At 41.0% G+C, this 27,186-nt stretch overlaps 1 protein-coding gene across 6 annotated transcripts in view; it reads right to left on the bottom strand.

Moving 5' to 3' along the window:
* Positions 1-2,208: 2,208 nt before the first annotated feature.
* LOC140196446 (uncharacterized) overlaps positions 2,209-27,186 on the bottom strand; it is a 79,626-nt gene continuing 54,648 nt past the window's right edge. For all 6 annotated transcript variants that reach the window (XM_072255686.1, XM_072255680.1, XM_072255681.1 and 3 more), the window contains 3 exons: positions 17,703-17,783; positions 4,745-4,825; positions 2,209-3,765 (listed from right to left, as the gene is read on the bottom strand). In XM_072255686.1, the coding sequence (XP_072111787.1) occupies positions 2,741-3,765; positions 4,745-4,825; positions 17,703-17,783 (1,187 nt within the window). In that variant the 3' untranslated portion in view covers positions 2,209-2,740. The remainder of the gene's footprint in view (positions 3,766-4,744; positions 4,826-17,702; positions 17,784-27,186) is intronic.

Consider the following 27,186-nt stretch of genomic DNA (forward strand, 5'->3'; position numbering starts at 1 on the left):
GGCTCTTCACTCGGACTTGGAGCACCTAGATAACAGTAAGACATACATCAAGCTGCTGTTTATTTGTTCCAGCTCAGCATTCAATGCTACTAATCAACAGGTTTCAAAGCCTCTGTTCCTCCCTCTGCAACTGGATCCTCAACTTCCTTGAGAGACTGCAGCCAGTGAGGCCTGATAATAACATCTCTTCCTTTCTTTTTCAGATATATAGAGTAAAAGAAAGGCAAAAGTGGACACAGAACCACTGGAAAATGTCATTGGAGAGGGAGTAATGGGGAACAAAGAGAAGGTGTACAGACTTAATAATATTTTGCGTCAGTCTTCACTGTGAAAGACACAACAGCATGCCAGAAATTCCGGGGAAGAAGTGAGTGTGGCCACTACAGTATTACTAAGGAAAAGGTGCTTGGGAAGCTAAAATGTCTGAAGGTAGATAAATTACCTGGACCAGAGTAACCAAACCAGGGTTCGGAAATAGGTTGCTAAAAAGATTGTGGAGGCATTAGTAGTGATCTTTCAAGCATCACTAGATTCTGGAATGGTTCCACAGGACTAGAAAATCACAAATGTCACTCACTCTTTTGGAAGCAAAAGACAAGAAATTACAAGCCGGTTAGCCTGATGGCTGGTAAGATATTGAGAGTCTATTATTAAGGTTGAGGATTCAGAATATTTCCAGGCACACAATAAAAGAGGCCAAAGTCAACATGGTTTCCTTAAGGGGAAATCTTAACTGACATATCTGCTGGAATTCTTTGAGGAAATAACAGGCAAGATAGCTAAAGGAGAGTCAGTGGATGTTATTTACTTGGATTTTCAGAAGGCAGCTAAACAAGGTAAGTACTCATGGTATTACAGGAAAGATACTAGAGTGGACAGAAGATTGGCTGACTGGCAGAAGGCAAAGAGTAGGAATAAAGTGGTTGACTACTAGTGACTAATGGTGTTCTGCAGTGGTTGCTGTTGGATCTGGTACTTCTCATGTTATATGTTAATGATCTGGATGATGGAATTGATGGCTTTATAGCCTTGATTGCAGATGGTACAGAGATAGGTCAAAAGGCAGGTAGTGTTGAGGAAGTAGGGAGTTGCAGAAGAACTTGAGAAGATTAGGAGAATAGACAAAGAAGTGACAGATGGAATACAGTGTTGGGAAGTGTATGGTCATGCACTTTGGTAGAAGGAATAAAGGTGTAGATAATCTAAGTGATAAGCAAATTGAGAAATCAGAGGTTCAAAGGGACTCGGGCGTCCTAATGCAGAATTCTCCAAATGTTAAGTTACAGGTTGACTCAATAATAAGAAAGGCAAGTTGAAAGTTAGCATTAATTTTGCAAGGACCAGAATAGAAAAGCAACAATGTAATGCCGAGACTTTATATGGCATTGGTCATATTTGGAGTATAGTGGGCAGTTTTGAGCTCCATATCTAAGAAAGTATTTACTGACATTCAAATGGTCTAGGGGAGTTTCTTTTAAAAGAATGATCCTGGGAATGAAAGGGTTAATGTATGAGGAGCATTTGATGGTTCTGGGCCTATACACTCTGGAGTTTAGAAGAATGAGGGGGGATCTCATTGAAACCTACCGAATAGTGAAAGGACAGATAAGGTGGATGTGGAGAGGATGCTTCCAATAGTGGGACCATCTAGGATCAGAGGGCTCAAAGCTGCTGCAAGGTGAGAATGGGGCATTTGCTTATGTATTCTCTCTCCACTACTACCCCTACCCACTTGCTACTCAAGATGCAACAATTGGGCTGGTCGAGATGGGTATAGCTGGGAGTGCTGATCAAACTCACTTGTTCAGTCACTGAGTCAGTGAATATTTGGAATAACCTGCTCAGAGAGATAATTAATAATAATAACATCAGCTTTTTGTGAGCAAAGTAATTGTAAGGTATTGATAGTAAACTGTAAGATCTGCTTTGAAATCTCAGTTTGACTAACAAAACTCAATGTTCTTCCAATCTATCATATTCCATTAGAATAGAGAAGGGAGGAATATGAATTTGAACTGGACGGTGGAATTTGATTTGAATATATTCATCCTTCATCTGATGACACTGCAAGTTTCAAATTAAATATGATTAACAAATGAAAGATGGATTTAGTTTATGTGCAAGAAAATAAAATGACACAAACATGTATTTTCAGAATTTTATTCTAATTGGTACATTTTCTTAAAGAAACATGTCCCAGGTAGGCTGAGTAATGTCTGAACCACACTTCCTACCCCATATTGCAGTTGGTACAGTTTGATAGAGCATTTGATCCAGAGTTTATGATTTTCACCCACTGATACCTTCATCTAACAGCTAAACATGTACAGTTAGTGAAGAAAACGCTCAGAAAGTAGTATGTGAGTGTAATCATAAAAGGGAACCAACCATTAAGGCATCAGTCAACATACCTGAAATGTGACTGCCTTTAGATTCATACATTTACAAACATGAAAGTTACCAGGATTCAGAGGGAAAAGAAAGAACTGCTGTTTTCATTCCTAGTTAGCAAATGCCAATAATGGTTTGTTTTCAGTATAGCATAATGAAAATGCTACAAGCCTTGGCTCATGATTTTACAGCATATTTAAATCAATATTTTGGTTGCTTCCTTTGTGAACTAGTTTGCCTAATTGGTGATTATAGCTGAAAATAAGACTGCAAATAGCCATTACAGGCTTGAAGTTGCTGGGTGTGAGTTTTCACTTTGGATTATGTGGGATTTAAGGCAATTTTGCCTCTATGATGGGGCTTTACTGGCATTAGGAGGACTGGGCTCAACTGAATCAATTGCTGAACTAGAATCGGAACCAGAACCTGAGCCATCATCAATGGGAGGTGTTGGGGCATCATCATTAAAATAGGGATTGTAATAATTTGAAGGATCTTCAAAAATACCTGGAGATGCCCCCCTGGAAATTAACGGATAACAGGAATCAGGATAAAGGAGAAAACCGCTGAACGTACTGTCAGTATCCTGATCTGCATGCATGCCATTGAAACTAGAATCCTTCACTTGTAACCATATCTTGTCCCCTGCAACAAGATGTATTATCACAGTTTGGGATGCTTGATCCTGGGTAACTCTGTTGGCTGTTTTGATAATTAATTTACGATTTTTAAATAGTCCCAGTTTAACAGGATTTGTCAGTATTGACAAATGATAACTAAATACATATGTTCCATTAACTGGGGCTATGTAAACTCCAACTCCAGGATTGAAATGCCCCTGGTTGTTGTAGAAGATTACAGTGAATGGTATCGGGAAAAATGGATTCGGTAAACCATCTTCAGCACTTCGCCCAGCAGAGAAAGCTGACTGGATGGTAGGACCACATGGACCGGGAGGTCCTTCTTCACCCTCTTTACCCTGTTCACCTTTGACTCCTTTTTCACCAGTATCTCCCTTCTCGCCCATTGGCCCTTGATCTCCTTTGTCTCCTCTAGGTCCAATTGGTCCAAGATTGCCACGTTCACCTTTTTCTCCATCCTCACAGTCACAAATACCTGGATTCCCTTGGTTGCCTTTCACTCCTTCAACACCTTTGTCTCCTTTCAGTCCAGTGCTTCCTGGTTCACCTTTGAGGCCAGGTTGCCCAATCAAGCCAATTTCACCCACATCTCCCTTTTGACCACGGAAACCTGTTTCTCCTTTTTGTCCTTTATCTCCTTTCATGCTATGGCAGTCAGCTGGACATTGACCAGGAACACCTGCATTTCCCTTAGGACCTGGGAGTCCATTAGTACCTGGATTACCCCTCAGACCTAAAATCAAAAATTGGAAAGGTTATTAATAAAAGATACTCAGAAAGATATTCAAAAAATACTCTATAAATTCCCTGAAGGTAAGTAAATTATCTTGCGAAATTTGTGGCTTAATTGTTGTTATGTTATATTCAAACTATTTCCAGCTGACTCCAACCCTCAAAGTTAAATTCTATAAGGAAAGAAAAAAGATGCTGGGTGATAGGGGTCACAAACAAGTATAAGAAATTGACCGCAAAATTGAAAAGCAAGAATAAAATGTGCGGATGGTGTAAATCTGAGACAAAAACAAATAATACTGAAAATACAAAGGTACTGTGGAGAGAGAAACATGGTTAACATTTTTGATCAATGAAAGTTCATCAGAAATTTAACCTTCCACTGAACCAGAAGGAACCATGGAAAAGAGAAAATCTATTGTGGTATTAGAATAATAAAACTCATGGGGTGAGTGTAGCTCTTCATTGCCAACTGTTACTTTTCCATTTCTACCTTTGTGCCATGTACATACATGAGTAATTTCCAAAAGTATCCACTTAATATCTTTTTATACCCTGAAGGAACAGTGGAATTGTTTACACCAAGCTCTCCAAACCTTTCACCTGAGTGACAGAAGAAGAGGAAACTCCATTTTATCAAATATTTCTTTGTTATTTATTATCTGTCATGACTTACACTTCCACCTATAGACTACTCAGTCACATAAATTATTGTCAGTGGCAGCTTTCATCCTTCCCCCCAGATATGACTACACTTCTCTTAGCCCATATAAACAGAGAGCTAACATTGTCTTTACTAGGGGATCAATATTGTATCAGATAATAGGTTTGTTAAACAGTCATGTTTAACTTCCTCCTGAAGGTGCTGACATCTTCTGAGTTCCACTTGGATTGACATCTGTCAATTACTTAATGGTTATTTTTCATGATAAAACCAACAGTAAAAAAATGAGAATTAATTAGGCATTTCAGTAGTATACCTCTTCTGCCTTGAAAGCCCCGGCGTCCTCGGATCCCCTTGAGTCCCATCATGCCCCTTGGTCCTCGAGCTCCTTTCTGCCCTGCAATTAAAAACAAGTAAATCAAAGTAAAATAGCGTAAATTTTTAAAAGCTCAAACCTGGTTTCTAAAGGCTTTTCCTTAACAATGTTAAAATGCAAACGAATACGTGACATTTGTAAACAGATCATGGAAAGTGATGAAATCTGGAAGACTGCAGGTCTGGTTTCCATGCCTAAAGTAGAATATAATTGCAATTGAAGGCATGCAGCAAAGGTTCACCCAAGTGATTCCTGAGATTACAGATCTGTTATATGAGAAGAGATTAAGCAAGCTGAACCTATTTTCTAATGAGTACATATGAGAAGAAATTTTACTGAAGATACAAAATGTTTGTGCTGTCTGAGAGGAAAAATGTTTCCTTGGTGGTGGTACCCCGAAGCAGAGATCAGAACCTCAGAATCATGGATTGGTCATTCTGTAGAGAGATCATAAGAGGGGTACGAAGGAGGCTTAGGTGCTATATTCAAGACAGTAAATTATATTTATATATTAAGGGGATCAAGGAACATTGGTTAAAGATAAAAGATCAGTAAGAATCTTGGTGAATAGTGCAGCAGGCATGAGTATCAAAGTCCTAAATCCTGCTTCTATTTTTTAACTTCATAAGGACATTTAAGAAACTCTTAGAAAGGCACATGGGTGTAAGAAAAATGGAGGGTTATGGTCTGTCTAGGAGCGAAGGGATAGATTAATCATTTAGGTTTATATAGGTCAGCACAATATTGTGAGCTAAAAGGCCCATACTGTACTGTTCTACAGTATGTTCTATGTTATGGGACAACATGGCTTTCCTAAGGTCAATATAATTTATTAAAGGGAACTACTCATTCTTGTAGTTATATTTATGAATTCAAATGATCAATTTATATTTATATATAATCATAAATACTCCTTATTGTTAATATGGATTGGGAATTTCTGGTACTGTATTAATACAGTTATAGTTGGAATTAATGAAAAAACAGGTGAAATATCTGATTTTTAATATATAATGTACTATAGATGGAAAGTTTTCTTCTTACTCAGGTTTGTCAATGAAAAACATGAAAAAGCTGTAGTTATTCTTTGGTGGTAGCACAAGATGGGAAATAATAAATGCTTTTTATATACATTCTGACTTCTGACAAAACAAAGAATTGTAAGAGCGACAAATGTTAACTTTCCCAATAATGACTTAGAATCCCTTAGAGTGCATAGATAGGAAAGGCTTTATAAAGTACATCCAGAAGAGTTAATTTGAGCCAATATATAGGTACAGTGCCTACGCCTCAGAAGTTTTCATGTTTTATTGTTTTACAATATTGAATTAATTTGGCTTTTTTGATACTGATCATCAGAAAAAGTCTCTTTTGTGTCAAAGTGAAAACAGATCTCTACAAAGTGATCTAAATTAATTACAAATATAAAACACAAAATAATTGATTCACCTCCTTTAATTTGGCACACCAAATCATTACTGGTGCGGCCAATTGGTTTTAGAAGTCACATAATTAGTCAAAAGGAGATTACCTGTGGGCTTTCAAGCTGTTTCAATTGATTGTAATAAAAATACACCAATGAATGTGGGTAATATCTTAAATGAATACTTCAGAATCAAAATCAGGTTTATTTTTCATTGTTTTGTGTTGGCAATACTGTGCAAAACATAACAATCACAATATGATACAAAAGAATAAGTATATAATGCAAAAGAGGAATAGTAAGATACTGTTCATCGGTTAATGGACCATTCAAAAAATCTGACATTAAGTGTGAGTCTTCAGGCTTCTGTACCTCCACCTTGATGGTAGTAATGAAAAGAATGTGTGGTGGTGAATTTAATATTTCAGTAGTATTTGAGTAATGTTGTAAATATGTTGTTTGATTAAGCATTCTTTCTTTGTTTACATAATTTATTATAGGTAATATGTAAGTTGTATTTGAATGGCATACGTCACTAAGCCCCCAAGTCATATGTGAGCACCTCACTGCAAGTAAAACTAAGTAGACAAGTAACCCAGCTCCTGAATTTCAATGAATTTCTAGAGTTACACAACATAACAATGAGGAAGGTTTTAAACAATCCCAAGACAAATACCTACCTGTTGAAGTGCAGTACGTTTCTCTTCAGAAGTGGAGAGAGACATTTGAGTTAATAAAAAGGCAAAAAATGGACAAAATTAACAAGCAGTATGGCCATGGATTCATTTAGAATGAGTACTGGGTGATAATAATATATTTTTAAAAGCAGAAATGGCTGGCACCATTGGAAAGATAGAAGTGTTTGATTGCACAACACATAAATGGATAACGTATGCTGAACAAATTGAGCAGTATTTTCAAGCAAATGAAGTCGCCAATGAAAAACGAATACCAGTGTTGCTGAGTGCAATGGATGGAAAAGTATACAGTTTGCTTAAAAGTTTGACTGCTTCAACCAAACTAGCCAAAAGAGCTTTGCTGATATGGTGAATGTAATGCAGGAACATTTAGAACCAAAATCATTGTTGATTGCAGAATGCTTTAGGTTTCATAAGCAGAATCAAAAGGAAGGGGAGTGCATTTCAGTTTATGTGGCTGAATTGAAGAAATTGTCCACGCATTGTCAGTTCAATGATAGGCTTAACAATGCACTGAGAGATCATTTAATTTGTGGAGTCTTGCAAAAGGAAGCATTCATAAACAGTTCCCAATTGAAGCACAACTCACATTTCAAAGCACAGTTTAAATTACTGTATCAATGGAAACAGCAGCCAGAGACTCAAATGAGTTGCAGTCAGGAATAAAAGTGAGTGTGAACAAAATTTCTATGTCTAAACAGAAGCTTGCCTGGTTGAACAAATTGTATTACCATTGTGGCAGGGGCTCGTGTACACCAGATTAATGCAGGCTTAAAGGTGAAACTTGCAGAAAATACAACAAAGTAGGACGCATACAAAGAGCATGTAGAGCAGACAAAAATAAATGGACTGCACAGGGAAGAGATAAAGAGTAAAAAGTCAACTTGCAGTTTCAAAAAGAGCACAAGTCTGCATGCTGTTCATGAAAAATCTGATAATAATGAGTGACACAGGACTGAGTAGTCTTGAAACATAGAATGTAAAAACTAACAATAGATAAGCAATATGGCTTACACCAGAAGTGAATGGCAAATTAAATTGGAATTGGACACTAGCTCAGCTGTTTGTCATTCCACAAAATAAGTTTGAACAGCATTTCAAAGATACTGAATTGAAGCTTGCAAATGTGAGGCGGAGCCACCAGTTGTGAAGAGTGGTAACCGACGGATCGGGATGCCAAAGTGGGGATGTGTATACTCATTCTGGGAGCTGCACTTTAGCGTACACATTTTGTGAGTGTGATGCAAAGGAATACAGCAGGCATCATGAGTTAAGGTGGCAGCTTGCAGAGTACATACTCTACGGTTTAAAGTATGTGTTGTTTAGCTGGTACCCATCTTTTATATTTTGCATAGTGTGGGAATTAATGTGGAGATAGTTCAGGGAGAGGTTTTACCCAGATATATCTGTCAGGATGGCACCTATTGAGATCAAGCAATATCAGGTTGAGAACCCCAATGATCAGAGCCTGCCCTTGATACTGATACGATCATTCATAAGCCCTTCACCCTTGGGGGGTGCCCTCACTTAAAGTCGCATGTGGGAATTCAGAATTTTGGTGCAAGCTCGAGGAAATGGTTGAAATTCACCAGATGCACCCCAAAGATATACATGTGCTGGTAAAGGTGAAGTGCCCGAGGAATGTGTGAGACAATATGGCCCAGAAGGTGCAGGGCGGTACATGGGTAACTACTGGGAATACTAGCAATGAAGAAAGATATTGTTCTTTTAAAGGGGAAGTGAGGTAGTGACTGGGGAGATGTGAGAGTCACTGGAGAACGATAATAGCAGTGATTCAAAAAGTTCAGACAGCTTTGGATTATGTAGAATGTAAATATCAAGTGTATGAGGAGTATCCCAGGTTGGATAATCCAGGGAGGAACAACCAAGTCTTCCTGAAAATGATGAAGGAAGGCCTGAGCTCAGCCCACCAGGAAGTTTTAGATTTAAGGATAACAGTGGGGTCATAGAAACATAGAAAACCTGCAGCGCAATACAGGCCCTTCGGCCCACAAAGCTGTGCCGAACATGTCCTTACCTTTGAAATTACCTAGCGTTACCCATAGCCCTATTTTTCTAAGCTCCATCTACCTATCCAGGAGTCTCTTAGAAGGCCTTATCATATCCGCCTCCACCACCATTGCTGGCAGCCCATTCCACACTCTCACCACTCTCTGTGTAAAAAACTTACCCCTGACATCTCCTCTGTTCCTACTTCCAAGCACGTTAAAACTGTGCCCTCTCACGCTAGCCATTTCAGCCCTGGGGAAAAAGCCTCTGACTATCCACATGATCAATCTCCTCTCATCATCTTGTACACCTCTATCAGGTCACCTCTCATCCTCCGTCACTCCAAGGAGAAAAAGCCGAGTTCACTCAACCTATTCTCATAAGGTATGCTCCCCAATCCAGGCAACATCCTTGTAAATCCCCTCTGCACCTTCTCTACGGTTTCCACATCCTTCCTGTAGCAAGGACACCAAAATTGAGCACAAGTGGGGTCTGACCAGGGTCCTATATAGTTGCAACATTACCTCTCAGCTCTTAAGCTCAATTCCACGGTTGATGAAGGCCAATGCACTGTATGCCTTCTTAACCACAGAGTCAACTTGCATAGCAGCTTTGAGTGTCCTATGGACTCGGACCCCAACATCCCTCTGATCGTCCACACTGCTAAGAGTCTTACCATTAATTCTGCCATCATATTTGACCTACCAAAATGAACCACCTCACACTTATCTGGGTTGAACTCCATCTGCCACTTTTCAGCCCAGGTCTGCATCCTATCAATGTCCCGCTGTAACCTCTGACAGCCCTCCACACTATCCACAACACCTTCAACCTTTGTGTCATCAGCAAACTTACTAACCCATCCCTCCACTTCCTCATCCAGGTCATTCATAAAAATCATGAAGAGTAGGGGTCCCAGAACAGATCCCTGAGGCACACCACTTGTGACCGACCTCCATGCAGAATATGACCCATCTACAACCACTCTTTGCCTTCTGTGGGCAAACCAGTTCTGGATACACAAAGCAATGTCCCCTTGGTTCCCATGCCTCCTTACTTTCTCAATAAGCCTTGTATGGGGTACCTTATCAAATGCCTTGCTGAAATCCATATACACTACATCTACTGCTCTACCTTCATCAATGTGTTTAGTCACATCCTCAAAAAATTCAATCAGGCTCGTAAGGCACGATCTGCCTTACACAAAGCCATTCTGACTATTCCTAATCATATTATGCCTCTCCAAATATTCATAAATCCTACCTCTCAGGATCTTCTCCATCAATTTACCAAACATTGAAGTAAGACTCACTGGTCTATAATTTCCTGGGCTATCTCTACTCCCTTTCTTGAATAAGGGAACAACATCTGCAACCCTCCAATAATCCAGAACCTCTCCCATCCCCATTGACGATGCAAAGATCATCACCAGAGGCTCAGCAATCTCCTCCCTCACCTCCCACAGTAGCCTGGGATACATCTCGTCGGGTTCCAGTGACTTATCCAACTTGATGCTTTCCAAAAGCTCCAGCACATCCTCTTCCTTAATATCTACATGCTCAAGCTTTTCAGTCCACCGTAAGTCATCCCTACAATCGCCAAAATTCTTTTCCACAGTGAATACTGAAGCAAAGTATCCATTAAGTACCTCTGCTATCTCCTCTGGTTCCATACACACTTTTCCACTGTCAAAAGAAGGTCGACCTACTCTGCGATAGTTTGCTGGGCCAGTGAGATGGACCAAGGGAAGTGCAAGAGAAGGTGGCTATAGTGGATGCTGCTGCTGTGATGTCTCCGAGGGTTTGTTTCACTTGCCAGTGGCCAGGGCACAAAGCAAGGAATTGCTGGAATAGACGTGTGAGTGTAGAGGAGTTTATATGCTACAGGTGAGGCCTGTTGGGACATGGTTGGAGGCAGTGTCCAAAAAGCGGGAATGAAAAACGGGTGAACGTCACAGCAGACACGCAATCTCTCACCCCACTGGCGCCCAGTGTGACCAATGTGAATAGCGATCAAATCATAGGATTAGTAAAGACAGCTCCTACGTCAGAAAAAGATGTGGCAGTGGTCCCCACTTCCAGCGCTGGTAACCGCGGATGTACACAACAACATTGTTAGGGGGACGGTAACGCGATATGTTAGTGGACACAGGGGCATCAGTATCGATAACTGACCTACCCTTGCCAACAGCCGGACAGGCTATTTATATTAGGGGTGAAGGAGGGAAAACAGTGAAAGCAGAAAGAAGCCAGTCGCAAATCGGGGGAGTGCAGCTTCCAGTGTATTTCTGGGTCTGTCCAAATAATGAGGGTATTATCCTTGGAATAGACATCCCAAGGGAAGCAGGGGCCGTTACAGACTCTGGAAAAGGAGAAATAATATGGACAAGTCAGAGGCAGTGAATGTGTACAATCAATAGAATACACAATCTGGCCAACATAGTCGCAGTTGCCCGGATCATTAGAGGCTGGAGCCATTGGTTCCCAGCAGCGTGGGCTAGACACAAACGGGACTATGGTCGAGTAAAGATGAACCCAGTTAAAACAGAGAAGCATCTGCATAAACTCCATAAGCAGTACCCTATAAAAACTGATGCACTGACCGCTGTTCAGGGTAAAGTGAAGGCACTAAAACTCCTGGGGATACTCAGAGAGACTACAGCAACTATTAACTCGCCTATATGGCCAGTAAAGAAGCCCAATAGATCATATCCATTAACAATAGGCTATACTGCCCTTAAGATCTTGCCGAGATTGCATCCCATAGTGGCGAGCCCTGTAATGATCCCGAATGGCTTGTCTCCAGAACACTAAGTTTTTTCAGTCCTGGATATCACTAATGGATTTTGGGGCTTTCCCTTAGTACCTGAGTCCCATGACTGATTTGCCTTCGCCTTGGGTGAGCAGCAATATACACGGGCCATTCCCCCAGGGATTGCACAATAGTCCAGTTATTTTTCATGTCAACACGCGTACAATATGCAGATGATCTACTAATCATTTCGGAAGCTGAAGCAGCTAATTTAGGGGAAATGACGAGTGTTGTAGAGATACTGTGAGACCAGGTGGCAGTAATTAAAGTGGGAGCTCGCCAGCAAGGGAAGAGTAAGGAACAGAAAGGAAATGAGTGGGCAGACATCAGTGCGAAGAGGGCAGCAGAGGAACAAGAGGCAATCGAAATTGCAAGAGTGCAGGAAGAAACGACGGAAGCCAGTTTAGTAAAATTATATGAAGAGGTGGAGAACTGGTGGAGAAAGGAGGAACCAGATGGGAGCTGGACACATGGGGAGGAGGGAGTGGTGGTACCACCATGTATTAGGCAGATACTACTGAAGTTACATCATGGGGTGACGCATCAAGGGAGGCAGAGCATGATCATGACCCTTCAGCAGGACTGGTGGTGGCCAGGGATGGGCAGAGATGTTGAGAAATTCTCTCGCCATTGTATCAATTGTGCCAACCATAACCCTGGTAAGGACATAAAGCTACAGCTGGCTGATCAGCCACAGCCAAGGGGACCTTGGGAAAATATCCAGATGGACTTCATGGGGCCCCTACCCAAAAGCAGGGGGAAAAGCTATTGTCAGGTAATTATGGATCACTTCACCTGGTGGGTGATGAAGAAAATGTGCCCACTATCAGGGATTCCATAACAGTTCCACGTGCCCTACCACCCTCAGAGTTCAGGAATGGTAGAAAGGCTCAACTGAACAATCAAGAACGCCTTAGCCAAAGCTATGGCTGAGATGGGAAAGACATGGTTTGGTGTGTTACCAGGAATCCTGATAAGATTGCGGATAACCCCAAACTGCATGCTGGTTTTCAGTCCCTACAGAGTATTGATGGAGCAAGCAATGCAACTCCATTATGGGGTAACTACAGGTTGTGGAGAGCCTGGGACTTACAGGGGTAGAATGGCATAGCATGTGAAAGGCCTTTGTAACCAACTTAAAAGTGTTCAAGGACCAAGCAAAACAACAGCAGCACATTGCTGATCAGGGAGAGCCAGACGGAAGGGAGATAGAACTTTCATAGCTGGGTGACCATGTCATGGAGAGGGTGCTGCCTGAAAGGACTGGGTTTGCTCCCAAATGGATAGACCACAGATGGTACTTCCGACAAGCGACACTTGTGTCTGTGTGCAGACTCGGCAAGGCAGCCACTGGAAACACTGGACTCAGGTAAAACCATACAACTCACAGACAGAGCAGGGGATCAAGTGTACCCAGTAACCATGTAATTACAGAGAACGTAAGAGATGAACACCAGCCGGCCACATCAGACCTGACCACAGCTGATGAAAGCATACCCACAGGAAACGCAAAAGCAGAAGGCACTGAGAACATGACTAGCATGCTAAATTGTGATGGTGATGGTACTCTGTAATGAAGGCTGGGTGCTGAAGGTAGCTGATTAGTTGAATAGCGTAGAACAGAGAAGATATTGGGGAAAATAGATGGGGAGGGATTTAAGTTAAAGCAGAGACAACAAGTTCCACAAATTCGATGGCATTTCAGACTGAGAAAGATTGCACACGGTATCTGAAGGCAGTCACCCCCAGCCTGAATGCAGAATGAATACAAATAAGCTGGGCCCTTTCAGTGATTGGCCAGCAATTATCTGGACAGTTTGGAAAGGGATGCCACTGGGGAGAGGTCCTTGCAGTCATTCAAATGGACACCACCCTCAACCCGTTCCTATACATCGATGAGAGGGCCTGTGAGCCTCATGCACTTACCTTGCTGGTGCCCTTGGAAAGAGTTTTAGCCGCCAGAGAATGAAGGGGTGAAGACACAGAATGTGATTAAGCTGCAATCGGCCAGCAGGGGAGGAACGAACAGGAATACCAACAAAGCTGGATTTCTAAAGACTGTTGTTCAAATTTCTGGAGCAATCTCACTGTTTAGCATTTTGTCAGTGCAATTAGGGATGATAGGGTAGATGTAGAGGCACACAGAATAATTGGGGGGGGGGGAGTCCAAGGCAGGGCATTTTTGCTATCCTATTTGAATAGATCCTCCTTTAAGTTGGCCTTTCCAAACACAAATTTATTTTTGTCCAGGAGGTCCAAGAGGAAGAACAGTTAGAGTGATTTTTGGGTTTAGGACATATACATTTAGCATTTCTCTCTGGCTACCAGTCTTCACATCTGAAAATGTATTGTGCATTTCATTTGGAGTGCAGCTCTGAACAATGGGTTCCTAAAAGCTGTGAATCCCAGTCCAGATAATGGTGATTAAAATTCATTTGGATGTCTGTGGTGGGGAATCAGGCAGTGTGAAAATGTTGTATGTAGTTTCAAAGAAAGCATTGTCCATACATTGTAAATATGGAATTGTCCTTTGATGCTTGGCACATAAAATATCGAGCCCCACATTGGGCCAGCGAGACCTTTCCACCGAAAGCGTCTCCATATGATGCCTGCTGTACCTTGTTTGGTCGAATAAAGAAGCTGCTTTGTATCTACCAGTAATTTTCTCCGGTGACTTCATTCACTCAACAACAACACAAACTGTGCAAAAGCAAACAGAAAGAAATGATAATAAATAAATAGGCATTATTTGCAGTATTTTGACTTTCAGTTTCTTGTACGTATAATTTCAGTGAGGGCACTAATCATTTTTTTTAAGTTTGATGAGTATAGGCTCAATCTGTGTAGTCTTTGCTCTTAAAATAATATTTTCCATTCTAGTAATCAACCTAATGAATTTTCAGTGAAAATATATGCCACTTCAATTCAAAGCTGCAAGTAATATTCTAGGCATGGTGTGCCAAAACCAGAGTTGTAGCAAGATCTCCCCATTTTTGTACTCTCCAATACAGACAAACATTGTATTTGACTTCGTTAATATTGCTGTATCTGCATGCTAACTTTCTGTATTTCATGTATAGACACCCAGATGCTCCTCTACCTTTCTGTATTTAACAACATTCTGCCGTTGTTTTATTTGTCCAATGTGGATAACTTCAGATTTCCCTCCGTCTGCCAAACTTTTGTCAGCTCTCTTGTTCTATCCATTTTCTGGTGGAGGGCTTGCATTCTTTTAAACTATCTTCCTATCTCTCTGAATCATCAAAGTTCAAAGTAAATTTATTATCAAAGTACATATATGTTACCATATACAACCCTGAGAATCATTTTCGTTTGGGCATACTCAATAAATTCATAATAGAATCAATGAAACACTGCACCAACTTGTGCATTCAGCTAGTGTGCAAAAGACAATAATCTGTGCAAATACAAAAAGAAGGAAATAATAATAATAAATAAATAAATAAGCAATAAAAATCAAGAACATGAGATGAAGAGTCCTTAAAAGTGAGTCCGTAGGTTGTGGGAACATTTCAATGATGGGGCTATGAAGTTGAATGAAGCTATCTCCTTTGGTTCAAGAGCCTGATGGTTGAAAGTTAATAACTGTTCCTGAACCTGGTGGTGTGAGTCCTGAGGCTCCTGTACTTTCTTCCTGATGGCAGCAGTGAGAAGAGAGCTTGTCCTGGGTGGTGGGGATCCTTGATGATGAACGCTGCTTTCCTACGACGACGTTTCATGTAGATGTGCAGAATGATGGTGAGGGCTTTACCTGTGATGGACTGGGCCATATCCACTACTTTTTGTAGGATTTTCCATTAAAGAACATTGGGGTTTCCATATCAGGCTATATTTTCGACCACACATCTATAGAAATTTGTCAGAGTTTTTGATGTCATGCCAAAGGCGGGAGGAGAAGATGGCGGCGCGATGCAGCGCGTGCAGCTCTCCGGTGAAATGATACCGTATCTGTTAAATAGGGGCCATGGACAATTCTGATTTGATGGAGACAGACGTGAGAAGCACAGAGGAAAATCTGGAGAATTTCTGAAATGCCCGGTTCGTTGCCGCTGCTACCGTGCGATCGAGAATCTCTGAAGGGAAGGCCCCAAAATCCCCGGCTTTGCCTGCTGCTGGCGACCGAGGCTGGGGTCGAAGCATTCGGCAGAGATGGTGCTCAGCACTCGGTGTCGGAGGGCTGATTGGAGCTCGAAGTTTTCGGACGACTCACAGTCGGACTGTGGTCGGGCACGGCAGTGAGAGTTTTCTTCCTTCTCCCGTCTGTGTGAGACGTGGGACTTTCGAGAGACTTTGAACTTTTTTGCTGTCCCATGGCCTGTTCTTCATCAAGTTATGGTATTGTTGCACTGTTGTAACTATATGTTATAATTATGTGTTTTTTGTTCGTTTTTCAGTCTTGGTCTGTCCTGTGTTTCTGTGATATCACACCGGAGGAATATTGTATCATTTCTTAATGCATGCATTACTAAATGACAATAAAAGAGGACTGCGTGTCCTCATAATCTAATCTCCGCAAATTCCTAAAGAACTAGAGGTGCTGCCATGCTTTCTTCATAATTGCATTTATGTGCTGGGTGCAAGACAGGTCCTCTGAAATAATAACATCAGGGAATTTAAATATCCAGTACACAGTAAGTACCAGGGTGATAAGGAGAGCGAATGAACTCTGGGTACAAGTCTATTGGTCTCTAAAGGAGCAGCACAGATAGTTAAGGTGGTGAAAAAGGTAGCTAATGTGATGCTTGTCTCCATTGGCTGTGACAGAATATAAGTGCTGGGGCATCATGTTACAACTTTATTAAAAATTGGTCAGACCACACAATTGGTAATGTGTGCAATTTTAACCACAAGATTATAGGAAGGATGTTGTTGTGCTGGTGGGGCTATACAGGAGATACCCCAGGATATTGTCTAGATGGGAGTTTACACAAAAGGAGAGGCTGGATAGGCTGAGTTTGCTTTCCCTTAAACTGAGGAGACTGAAGGATCACCTGGTACAGACATGGTTGGGAGTCAAAGACATGAAGGTATAGGTTTGAAGTGAAATTCACACAGGAAGATTAGAATTTGGATTGCACTGCCTGAAGAGATGGCTGAGGCAGATACTCTTACGATATTTAAGAAGTATCTGGACAAGTTCTTGAGCTGCCAAAGCATAGGAGGTTACAGACATAATACAGGTATATGAGGTTAAGTGATAGCATGGAGGACAGATGAAGGGCCTGTTTCTTGTAATACAACTTGAGGTCCCCGTTATTCTACAGCCCTTTGTCAGAGGTCAACATCCCCAGCAGACGTGTTGTTTTTTTTTCCATTCTCCTTCTCCTATCTATTTTAGCAGAACAGTTTTAATAGTGCGTCTCTCAAACTGACATTTTTGAAGTCTAAGTAGGCCATTTGATGATGGATAGAAATAGTCAAGTTTAATTCTGTCCTATGCTGGAAATGGGACTGAACTAACTGCAGAACTCTAATTGAAATTAATTAAATCAAGGCATCACCTGTAGGCCAGGACAATGCTTATCTCCAAGGTCATTTCAGTTAGTAAGATTCATTCTATAGACCTACACTCTATTTCAAGAAGGTCAGGCAATTCTGTATCAGATGGAATGTACTTTAAATGACACAATTTTAAAATAAAAATAAAAATAACAAGGTTAAATATAATAAAGGAAAATATTAATTACTGATCTGCATATTAAGACTTATTAACTAGTTATTTCTTTAAAATTATCTTAAGTAACTTAAAATGCATATGGGGAGAAATTTGTTTCTGATCGTTAACAAATACATGTGTAAATAATGGAAGTGAACATGCAGAAGTAACCATACCCAGTACATTTGTGAACACTGAATGCTGCTGACCAAAGTGAATTCCACAATGCAACAATTTTGTTACGATTGCTCATCAAGGCAAAAAATAATAAACACAAACCTTTTATCCCTCTAAAACCATTTGAACCTCGGGGTCCTCGTGATCCTTTGATTCCTTTCATGCCAGTTGAGCCTGGTTTTCCTGCCACAAAAATATCGGTAAACTTAATATAAAATATAACTTTTGAAACATGAAACCATAAAAAATGTAAGGACTCATATTACATTCTATTACAAACTGCTAAAACTTAGAACATTAATTAGAAAAAAAACTGCACATAATTTTTATGTGAAATCACACATTATATGCAATGCTCAGCAATTAGTTAAGTATTTGCATCCATTACTTGATGATGTTCTACCCATCAGGAAATTGGAACAGATGATGATTCACTCTAATGCTGACACATTTTGCCATCACTTTCCTCCTTTTCATTAACCACATATTAAGTTATTACCAATAGAAATTAGATAAAAGGAATTGCTCCTTACAACCCTCATAATTAAATCTCAACATATGGATTACGTCATGCATAAAGTAGTGAATCCTATGAATTAAAGAACATGGTTTGGACTTTAGATCATAGAACATAAATAGAATATAGAACAGTACTGACTTATTGGCCCACAATGTTGTGCTGACCTTTTAATTCACTCCAAGATTAATTTAACCTTTCCTTCCCTCACAGCCCTCCATTTTTCTTTCTTCCAAGGGCCTATCTAAGTCTCTTAAATGCCCCCAATGTATCTGCCTCTACCTCCACCACCACCAGTGTTTCCATCAACAACTCTTTGTAAGAACCTACCTGTCATCCTCCCTATACTTCCCTCCAATCACCTTAAAACTATGTCCTCTTATATTAGCTATCGCCGTCCTGGAGAACAGGCGTTGGCTATCCACTCTGTCCATGCCTCTTATGATCTTATACGACTCTATCAAGTCTCCTCGCATCCTTCCTTTGCTACAAAGAGAAAAGCCCTAGCTCATTTGCCCTACATTCGTAAGACATGCTCCCTAATCCAGGCAGCATCTTGGTTAATCTCCTCAAGTTTCCACATACTCCTATAATAAGAGAACCAATCTGAACACAATACTTGAAGTGTGGTCTAACCAGAATTTAGAGCTGTAACATTACCTCTCAGTTCTTGAAATCCATCTTCAATGAATGGAGACCAACACACCATACATCTTCATAACCACCTTGTCAACTTGTGTGGCAACTTTGAGGGATCTATAATGTGGATCCCAAGATCCCTCTGTTCTTCCAAACTGCTAAGAATCCTGCCATTAACTTTGTATCACGTCGCACTTTTCTGAATTGAACTCTAATTTCTACTTCTCTGCCCATCTCTGCATCCTGTCAAAGTTCTACAACAACTTTCTACACTATCCACAACACCAACTTTATGTCATCTGGAAACTTACTAACCCACCCTTCTATTCTCCATCTAAGTCACTTAATAGGCATCCGTTAGTCTCGTGAGACCATGGATTTGCACCTTGGAAGGTTTCCAGGGCGCAAGCCTGGGCAAGGTTGTATGGAAGACTGGCAGTTGTCCATGCTGCAAGTCTCCCCTCTCCACGCCACCGATGTTGTCCAAGGGAAGAGCACTAGGGCTGATACAGCTTGGCACTGGTGTCGTCGCAGAGCAATATGTGGTTAAGTGCCTTGCTCAAGGACACAACACACTGCCTCAGTTGAGGCTCAAACTAGCGACCTTCAGACCACTAGACCAACAACTTAACCAGTTGGCCATGCGCCAACACCTAAGTCATTTATAAAAATCAGAAAGAGCAGGGCTTCCAAATAAAGTGGATTCCAGTTAATTGGGCCATCAGTTAATCAGGGCAGCTGCTTAATTAGGACAACTCTTAAAGAACAAAAACTAATTGAAAAAATTGCCGGGCTACCATTTATTTATTTGGGATACTATGCTGCTTAACTGGGACATGACACCATTGCTGAACAGTTTCTAATTAGCATCATTCATGTGCACTTGTGTGGCTGTTAGACACTACACTGTGCTTAGAGTGAACAGTTTTTAAGTGGCGTCAGTTGTAGGTGCTTGTGTTATGTTATCCATTTGGCCAAAAGATGCCAATTGAAAAATCAGTGATTTTTTGTTCATATTGTTTTTTTCATTTTGACTTCAGAATCTTGCCAAGATGCCATGAAAAGATTTGACACCAGCCAAAAACATTAGCCAGTCAATCAAAAGAATATGGCAGTATACTCTGTTGATAACCATAAACAATTAATATTGGCAGTGTTTTAATATGGTCCCAATGTGTCCCAATTAACCGGAATCCACTACAGATTCCTGTACATCACCACTAGTCACAGACTCCAGGCAGAATACACTCCATCTACCATTGTCCTCTGATTTTGTGGGCAAACCAATTCTTTATCCACACAGCCAAGTTTCCCTGGATCCCATGCCTCCTGACTTTTTGAATGAGCCCATCATGGGAAACCTTGTCAAGCACCTTAGAAAAATCCATATACACTACATACACCACTCTACCTTCATGAATTTGAGACTTTGAGATGTTTTTTTACTGTGCCCATGGTCTGCTCTTATCAAATTACGGTATTGCTTTGCACTGTTGTAACTATATGTTATAATTACGTGTTTTTTGTCAGTTTTAGTCTTGGTCTGTCTTGTGTTTCTGTGATATCTACTGGAGGAACATTGTATCATTTTTTAATACATGCATTTCTAAATGACAATAAACAAAGACTGAGTGCCGTCATAATCTAAAATTTGTTTTTATCACATCCTTGGAAAAAGTCAGTCAGGCTCATAGGATTGACCTGCCCCTCACAAAGCCATGCTGACTACAGCTAATCAGACCATGCTTCTCCAAATGCTCATACATCCTGTCTCTAAGAATCCCCCTCCACTAGTTTGCCCACCATTGATGTAAGACTCACTGGTCTATAATCTCCAGGATTATCTCTATTACCTTTCTTTAAGAAAAGAATAATATTTGCCATCCTGCAGTCTTCTGATATTACTACTGTGGCCAATGAGAATGCAAAAATCATCACCAATAGCACAGCAATCTCTTCCCTCACTTTCCATAGTAACCTGGGCCATATTGTGTCCAGTCTCAGGGGCTTACAATACTGTGCAAAAGTCTTATAGCTGGGGTGCCTAAGACTTTTGCACAGTACTTTATTTGTCAACATGGAGCAGAGAGCAAGTTTATAAATCTGGCAGCAGCAAAGGATGTTGGGAGTGCGAGGGTGTAGCGTTGTGGGAGGGGTATGGAACATGTGGCAGAGAAGGACTGCCAGGATTGGTGAGGGTGTGGCATGGGTGCAGAAAGACCCAAGCCTGAGACATCAAGCAAGGTAACTTCATTCCAAATAATCAGGTTATTGATCACTACAGAATGTCTCTCTGGTGCTTTCTCCCCCTCCCCCTCCCCTCTCCCTTTCCCTTTTCTCAACCATGACTTCACCCCCTCCTTTGTCCCCTTCCCACTCTCAGTCCACAATTACAGACCCATATCAGAATCAGGTTTATCAGTTTTATATATATTATAACTTTTTCAAAGTACTGTGTTTATCACAACATTTTTCAAAAGTTCCAATACATCCTCTTTCTCAATCTCGATGTGTTCCAGCCTGTTATGTGCTGACCTCACATTTGTCAAGGTCCTTCCTTGCTGGTGAATACTGAAGCAAAGTATTCATTAAGGACCTCCCTGACCTTTTTTGACTCCAGGTACATGTTTACTTTTATCCCTGATTTTATCCCAGCTCTCACTCTAGTCATCCTCCTGTTCACATACAGTACATGTAGAACACCATAGGAGTTTTCCTAATCCTATTTACCAAGGCCTTCTTATGTCTCTTAAGTCCCTTCTTAAAATCCTTCCTGGCTATCTTATAACTGTCAAGAGTCCAGCCTAATCCTTGCTTCCTTAACCTTAAGAATGCTTCCTTCTTCCACTTGATTAAATATCCCTCTTCTCTTGTCAACCATGGTTCTTTCACTCTACCACCATTTCTCTGCCTCAGTGGGACAAACTTATCTAGAACCCCATGCAATTGCTCCCTAAACAACTCACATTTTTCCTTTGCGCATCTCCCTGAGAACATCTGTTGCAAGTTTACGCTCCCTAGTTCCTGGGTCAGGGAGTTGTGGTGACGGTCTCTGGAAGCTCACCCGCCGGGTGATCTGTCACCTGACCTGGTTCATTGTCTTGTACTAGATCCCGTAAGGGTTTCAGCCCGAAATGACAACTGCTTATTCATCTCGAAAGATGCTGCCTGACAAGCTGAGTTCCTCCAGCATTTGTGTGTGTTACTCTGGATTGCCAGCATTTTCAGAATGGTCTCTCCTCTGGTCAGCTTGTTGAGATATTGTATCAGGAATCCTCCCTAGAAACATCTAACAAATTCTACTATCAAACAAATATTAGTATTAGGGAAGTCCAAGTCACTCTTGACGACAACTTTGTTGTTTTTGCACCCTTCCAAAATCTACCTACCGATTTGCTCCTTATGCCATTATGGTCCTATATGGTACTTCGAATAGAGTGATTGCTCCCTTCCTATTTCTAACTGACTCAGCAGATGCTCCCTCCACGACGTCCTCCATTTCTGCAACTGTGATACTATTTCTGTTAACAATACCACTCCCTCACCTCTCTTACCTTCTTTCATGTCCCTTTTGAAACATCTAAAATCCAGAAAATCCAGGAGGCATACCTGCCCTTGTGAAAACCAAGTCTTTGCAATGGCCGCAACATCGTAGTTCCATATACTGACCTATGCTCCTAGTTCATTGCCCTTGTTCTGATAGTTCTGGGATAAAAATAGACACATTTCACCCAATCCTCAGTCTATTTACATGCTGCATCTATCTTTTCACCAACTGCCCATCATCTGACCTAACAGGACACTATTCTCACTCGACTTCAGGTGTAACCCATTCCTTTTTGGAATAAGTCATATCTCTCCAAGAAGAGATCCCAATAATCAACAAACCTGAAACCCTGTCCCCTGTGCCAATTCTTCAGCTACACATTCACCTGCCATATTATCCTCTTCTTACCCTCACTGGTGCGTGGCGAGGCAGCAATCCTGAAATTACTACCCCTGACTTTCTACTTTTTAGCTTCCTTCCTGGCTCCCTATATTCGCTCTCAGGATCTCATCCTTTTTCCTAGCTATGTCGTGGGTACCAATATGCAGATTGATTTCTGGCTGTTCTCCCTCCCCTTTAAGAATGCTGTGGGCTTGATCTGAGATTCCCTGGCACTTGAAGGGCAACATACTATCCAAGAGTACCTTTCACATCCACAGAATCTCCTGTCTGTTCCTCTAATTATTGAATCCCCTTTCACCAGTCTTTCCTCTTCTCCCCCCTTACCTTCTGTGCAACAGAGCTGATTACTCTGGTTTTGTTTTTATAAGTCAGCCATCCCTCCCCAAACAAAATCCAAAGCAATATATTTGCTATTGAGGGAAAAAGGTAGGATGAGAGGTGACCTGACAGAGGTGTATAAGATGATGAGAGGCATTGATCGCGTGGATAGACAGAGGCTTTTTCCCAGGGCTGAAATGGCTAGCATGAGAGAGCACAGTTTTAAGGTGCTTGGAAATAGGTACAGAGGAGATGTCAGGGTTAAGTTTTTTTTTACGCAGAGAGTGATGAGTGCATGAAATGGGCTGCCGGCGACTATGGTGGAGGCGGATACAATAGGGTCTTTTAAGACAGTGGTCCCCAACCACAGGGCCACGGACCGGTACCAGGCCGCAAAGCATGTGCTAACCGGGCCGCAAGGAAATGATGTGATTTGGCGATACGAAACGATACGAATCAGCTGCACCTTTCCTCACTCCCTGTCATGCACTGTTGAACTTGAAATAACCTACCTAATCATACCAAATAACACATAAAACCTAAAATAACACTAACATATAGTAAAAGCAGGAATGATATGATAAATACACAGCCTATATAAAGTAGAAATAATGTACGTACAGTGTAGTTTCACTTAACAGAATCGTGAAAATTAAGCCAAAACCGCTTTGTAGAAAAAAAATCGGCACATACACGCATGCGCACACAGGTGCTCGCGCAAGGCTTCATGGTCATGGTAGTCTTTCTTGGAATAAACACAAGAGTCCTGTATTTGACTGCTACTTTTGTCCCTTATTTGGGAGTGAGAAAGTTGGCAACCCTACCTGAACACCCCCCCACCCACCCCATCAGCCAGTCCACAAGAATATTGTCAATATTAAACCGGTCCGCGGTGCAAAAAAGGTTGGGGACCCCTGTTTTAAGAGGCTCCTGGATAGGTACATGGCACTTAGAAAAATAGAGGGCTATGGGTAACCCTAGGTAATCTCTAAAGTAAGTACATGTTCAGCACAGCACTGTGGGCCAAAGGGCCTGTATTGTGCCGTTAGGTTTTCTATGTTTCTATCTAAGTACAGGGGAACTCTGCATTGTCTGCCTATTCCCCTTCTCTCTCCTTGCAAACATTCAGCTATCTGCCTCCTGTAACTCAGGTGTGACTGCCTCCCATCTAGTAACTTATTCTCCCAAATGATCTATAGGTCACCCAGCTCTAGCTCCAGTTCCTTAACTCAGTATGCAAGGAGCTGCAGCCAGATGCAATTGTAGTCATCATAGACACTGGAGGTTGCCTTGACTTCCCACATCTTGCACGATGAGTACACCATTGCCCTGAGTTCTATCCTTGCTGCTCTATCTATGCAATAACACAGGAAGAAAGAGAAACCTACCAGAAGCTCACCTTAGTCTGCAGCTTCTTCTTGCTGAAGCCTCTTAAGGCAAAGCCTCAGTTCTCTAATCTAACACTGTATACTCTCACAATGGCTGCTTCCACAAAGGTCACTCCTTTTAAAGCTAACTTCTTTCTATTGGCCCAAGTGAATCTCACATGTAAAGAGACTTGCTCTTTTCAATGGTTCCACCCTTGAATAGATTTCACTCACAGTCCTCCAAAGTGAAACCTTTATATTGATATGCTTTTTTATTTTTCTATTCTATAAATTTCTACTGAGACATTCCATAAGTAAAGAACAAAGTATAACTGTATTGATATGCTCAGTCCACAGCTTCCTCAATGCTGTGAAGGTTTGGAGACACTGAAGATACCAGATGCCATCGAGCTCAGTGCTGTGAAGGAGCTCAGTTGCGGAATTCAATCCAAACAAACAGCTCTATAATTTAGGTGCAAACAATACCTGTGCCATTAAATCTCCCCTCTTCCCCAATACTATCTCCACTACACTATGTTTTTGTCTTCGCCCCTTTTTGCCCCCCCCCCCATTTCCTTAGCAGCTTATGTGTCTTCTACAAAGAGATTACTTTAACATTGCTGATGAACTTTCCTAGAGAATAACACACAAATGTTTTGGCCACTTCCACCAGACATTCTGAATTACAAATTATTTTCTAACTCATTTTAAGGGGCTGGCCCACAATAAATAGCTTGCAAACCAGGAAACCTCAATTTCACCGTCTTTGGTGAGCCCTAATGTCATATTGGGCTAAAATGCAGTGCCTGTTTAAAACATGAAAATGGGTGTAACCTAATCCATTGGAATAAATCTTACCCTACAATCATCTGAATACCTCCACTACCTTTCATCTATGCCCAAAATTCAAATGAAATCAAAATTGTCCAGAGCTGCAAAATTAATCTTCATATCTCCAAATTGGTTCAAATTAGGGTAATTAATTTGTGTGCATATTTGTGGCATCAGTGACATCATTTTGAATGTAAATATACTGTATACACAAATGACTGCTGAAAGCAAAGAGAGTAGGCAGTTCATGCACTGCTGGTTTGATGCCCATGCTGTCAACTGCAGTTCAACATTCCAGCGAAGGACCCACCCTAATTTCATGGCACTAAGCATAATAGCAGAGTAGTCCTAACAAGCACCATTTAAAAGAAAATTACAGACTCATACAATACAGAAATAGGCCTTTTGGATCACCGTGTCAGTGCCACCAACCATCAATGGGTATCAATGCTTTAGATATTGTTGGGGAGGGATGGGGTAACAGCAGCCAGATCAATGGCACTGCAACTGGCTCAGTTGTACATCAGGATAGGTCAAAGTTTAGGCAAGTAGTAGTTATAGGGGACGTTATAGTCAGAGACATTGACAGGTATTTCTGTGGCTGTGAGCAAGACAACAGGATGGTGCGCTGCTTCTCTAGTGCCAGGATGAAGGATGTCTCTGAGTGTGTACAGGATACTCTGACCAAAAAACAAGCACAGAGAGAGGGCCTGGTCCATATTGTTACTAAGGGTATAGGAAAGAGGAGAGATGAGGTCCTGCATTGAGAACTTAGGGAATTAGGTAGAAAGTTAAAAAGCAGAACATTATAATCCAAGGATTTCACCCTGTATCACATGCAAGTTAATCCAGAGGTAGGAAGATAATACAGATAAATATATGCTAAGGAGCTGGTGCTGCAAGGAGGGCTTCAGATATGTGGATCATTGGGATCTCTTCCAGGGCAGGTGGGACCCATAAAAGAAAGACTAGTTGCACCTAAATTGGAAGGACACCAATATCCTTGTAGGGAGATTTGCTAGTGCTATTCAGGAGGGTATACATTAGTGTGGTAGGGTATGGGAACAGCTGGAATCATTGACGAAAAGGTGGAGGCTAAGTCACTAAGTCTAATTGAGAAAAAAAAATCAGGTAGGAACAGGATAATGAACCCATTAGGAATTATGATCTGAGTTGTATTTATTTTAACGCACAGGGTATAACAGACAAGTCAAATTAGCTTAGAGTATAGATTAGTACAATAAACTACAAGACTGAAGACATTACAGAGTCTTGAGAGAAGGGAGCTTGCTTAGCAGCATTGAAGGGTATAGATATTTCAGATATTACATATTTGAGATGAAAAAGAGATAAGGAAGTTGCATTATTGATCAGGGGGATATCACAGCTAAACTATGAGGGAGAATTTTGTGAACAACAACCATAATTCAATGTTTTAATATAATTATTGGTAATAATAAGACTGGCCCCAGGTGAACGTACGGAATTGAGGGAAGGCTAATTATACAACATTACTGAACAGGAACTGGGCAAAGTAGATAGGTTCAGCTGTCTGAATCTACATCTGATATGTGGGTGGTTTTCAGGATCAACATGTCCTTGTGAAGATGAAACCTAAGGATGGAAATGGAGGAATGGAAGAAAGTAACAGTGAACAATCCATCCTACTGTTATACGAATAAAATCAACCTAATTACTTATTCATTAGTAATACAACAATGCATTTTTCTCTGCTGCTGACTGCTACTGTGTCTTTTTGATCTTAATACAAAAATAAAAGCAAAATTAAAAAATTACATGTAACTTATAAACCAAAAATTGCAAAATTGCATAACTAATCATCTTTGAACATTTCCTGTTCTCTATATGCTTTTGCCTCATTGTATGATACCTTCTTTGCTCTCCAAGTGACAATAGCAAGGCTTATAAGATCATATGACCATAAGATATAGGAGCAGGAGTAGG

Source organism: Mobula birostris, chromosome 4 (assembly GCF_030028105.1).
Source record: "Mobula birostris isolate sMobBir1 chromosome 4, sMobBir1.hap1, whole genome shotgun sequence".
Taxonomy (NCBI): domain Eukaryota; kingdom Metazoa; phylum Chordata; class Chondrichthyes; order Myliobatiformes; family Myliobatidae; genus Mobula; species Mobula birostris.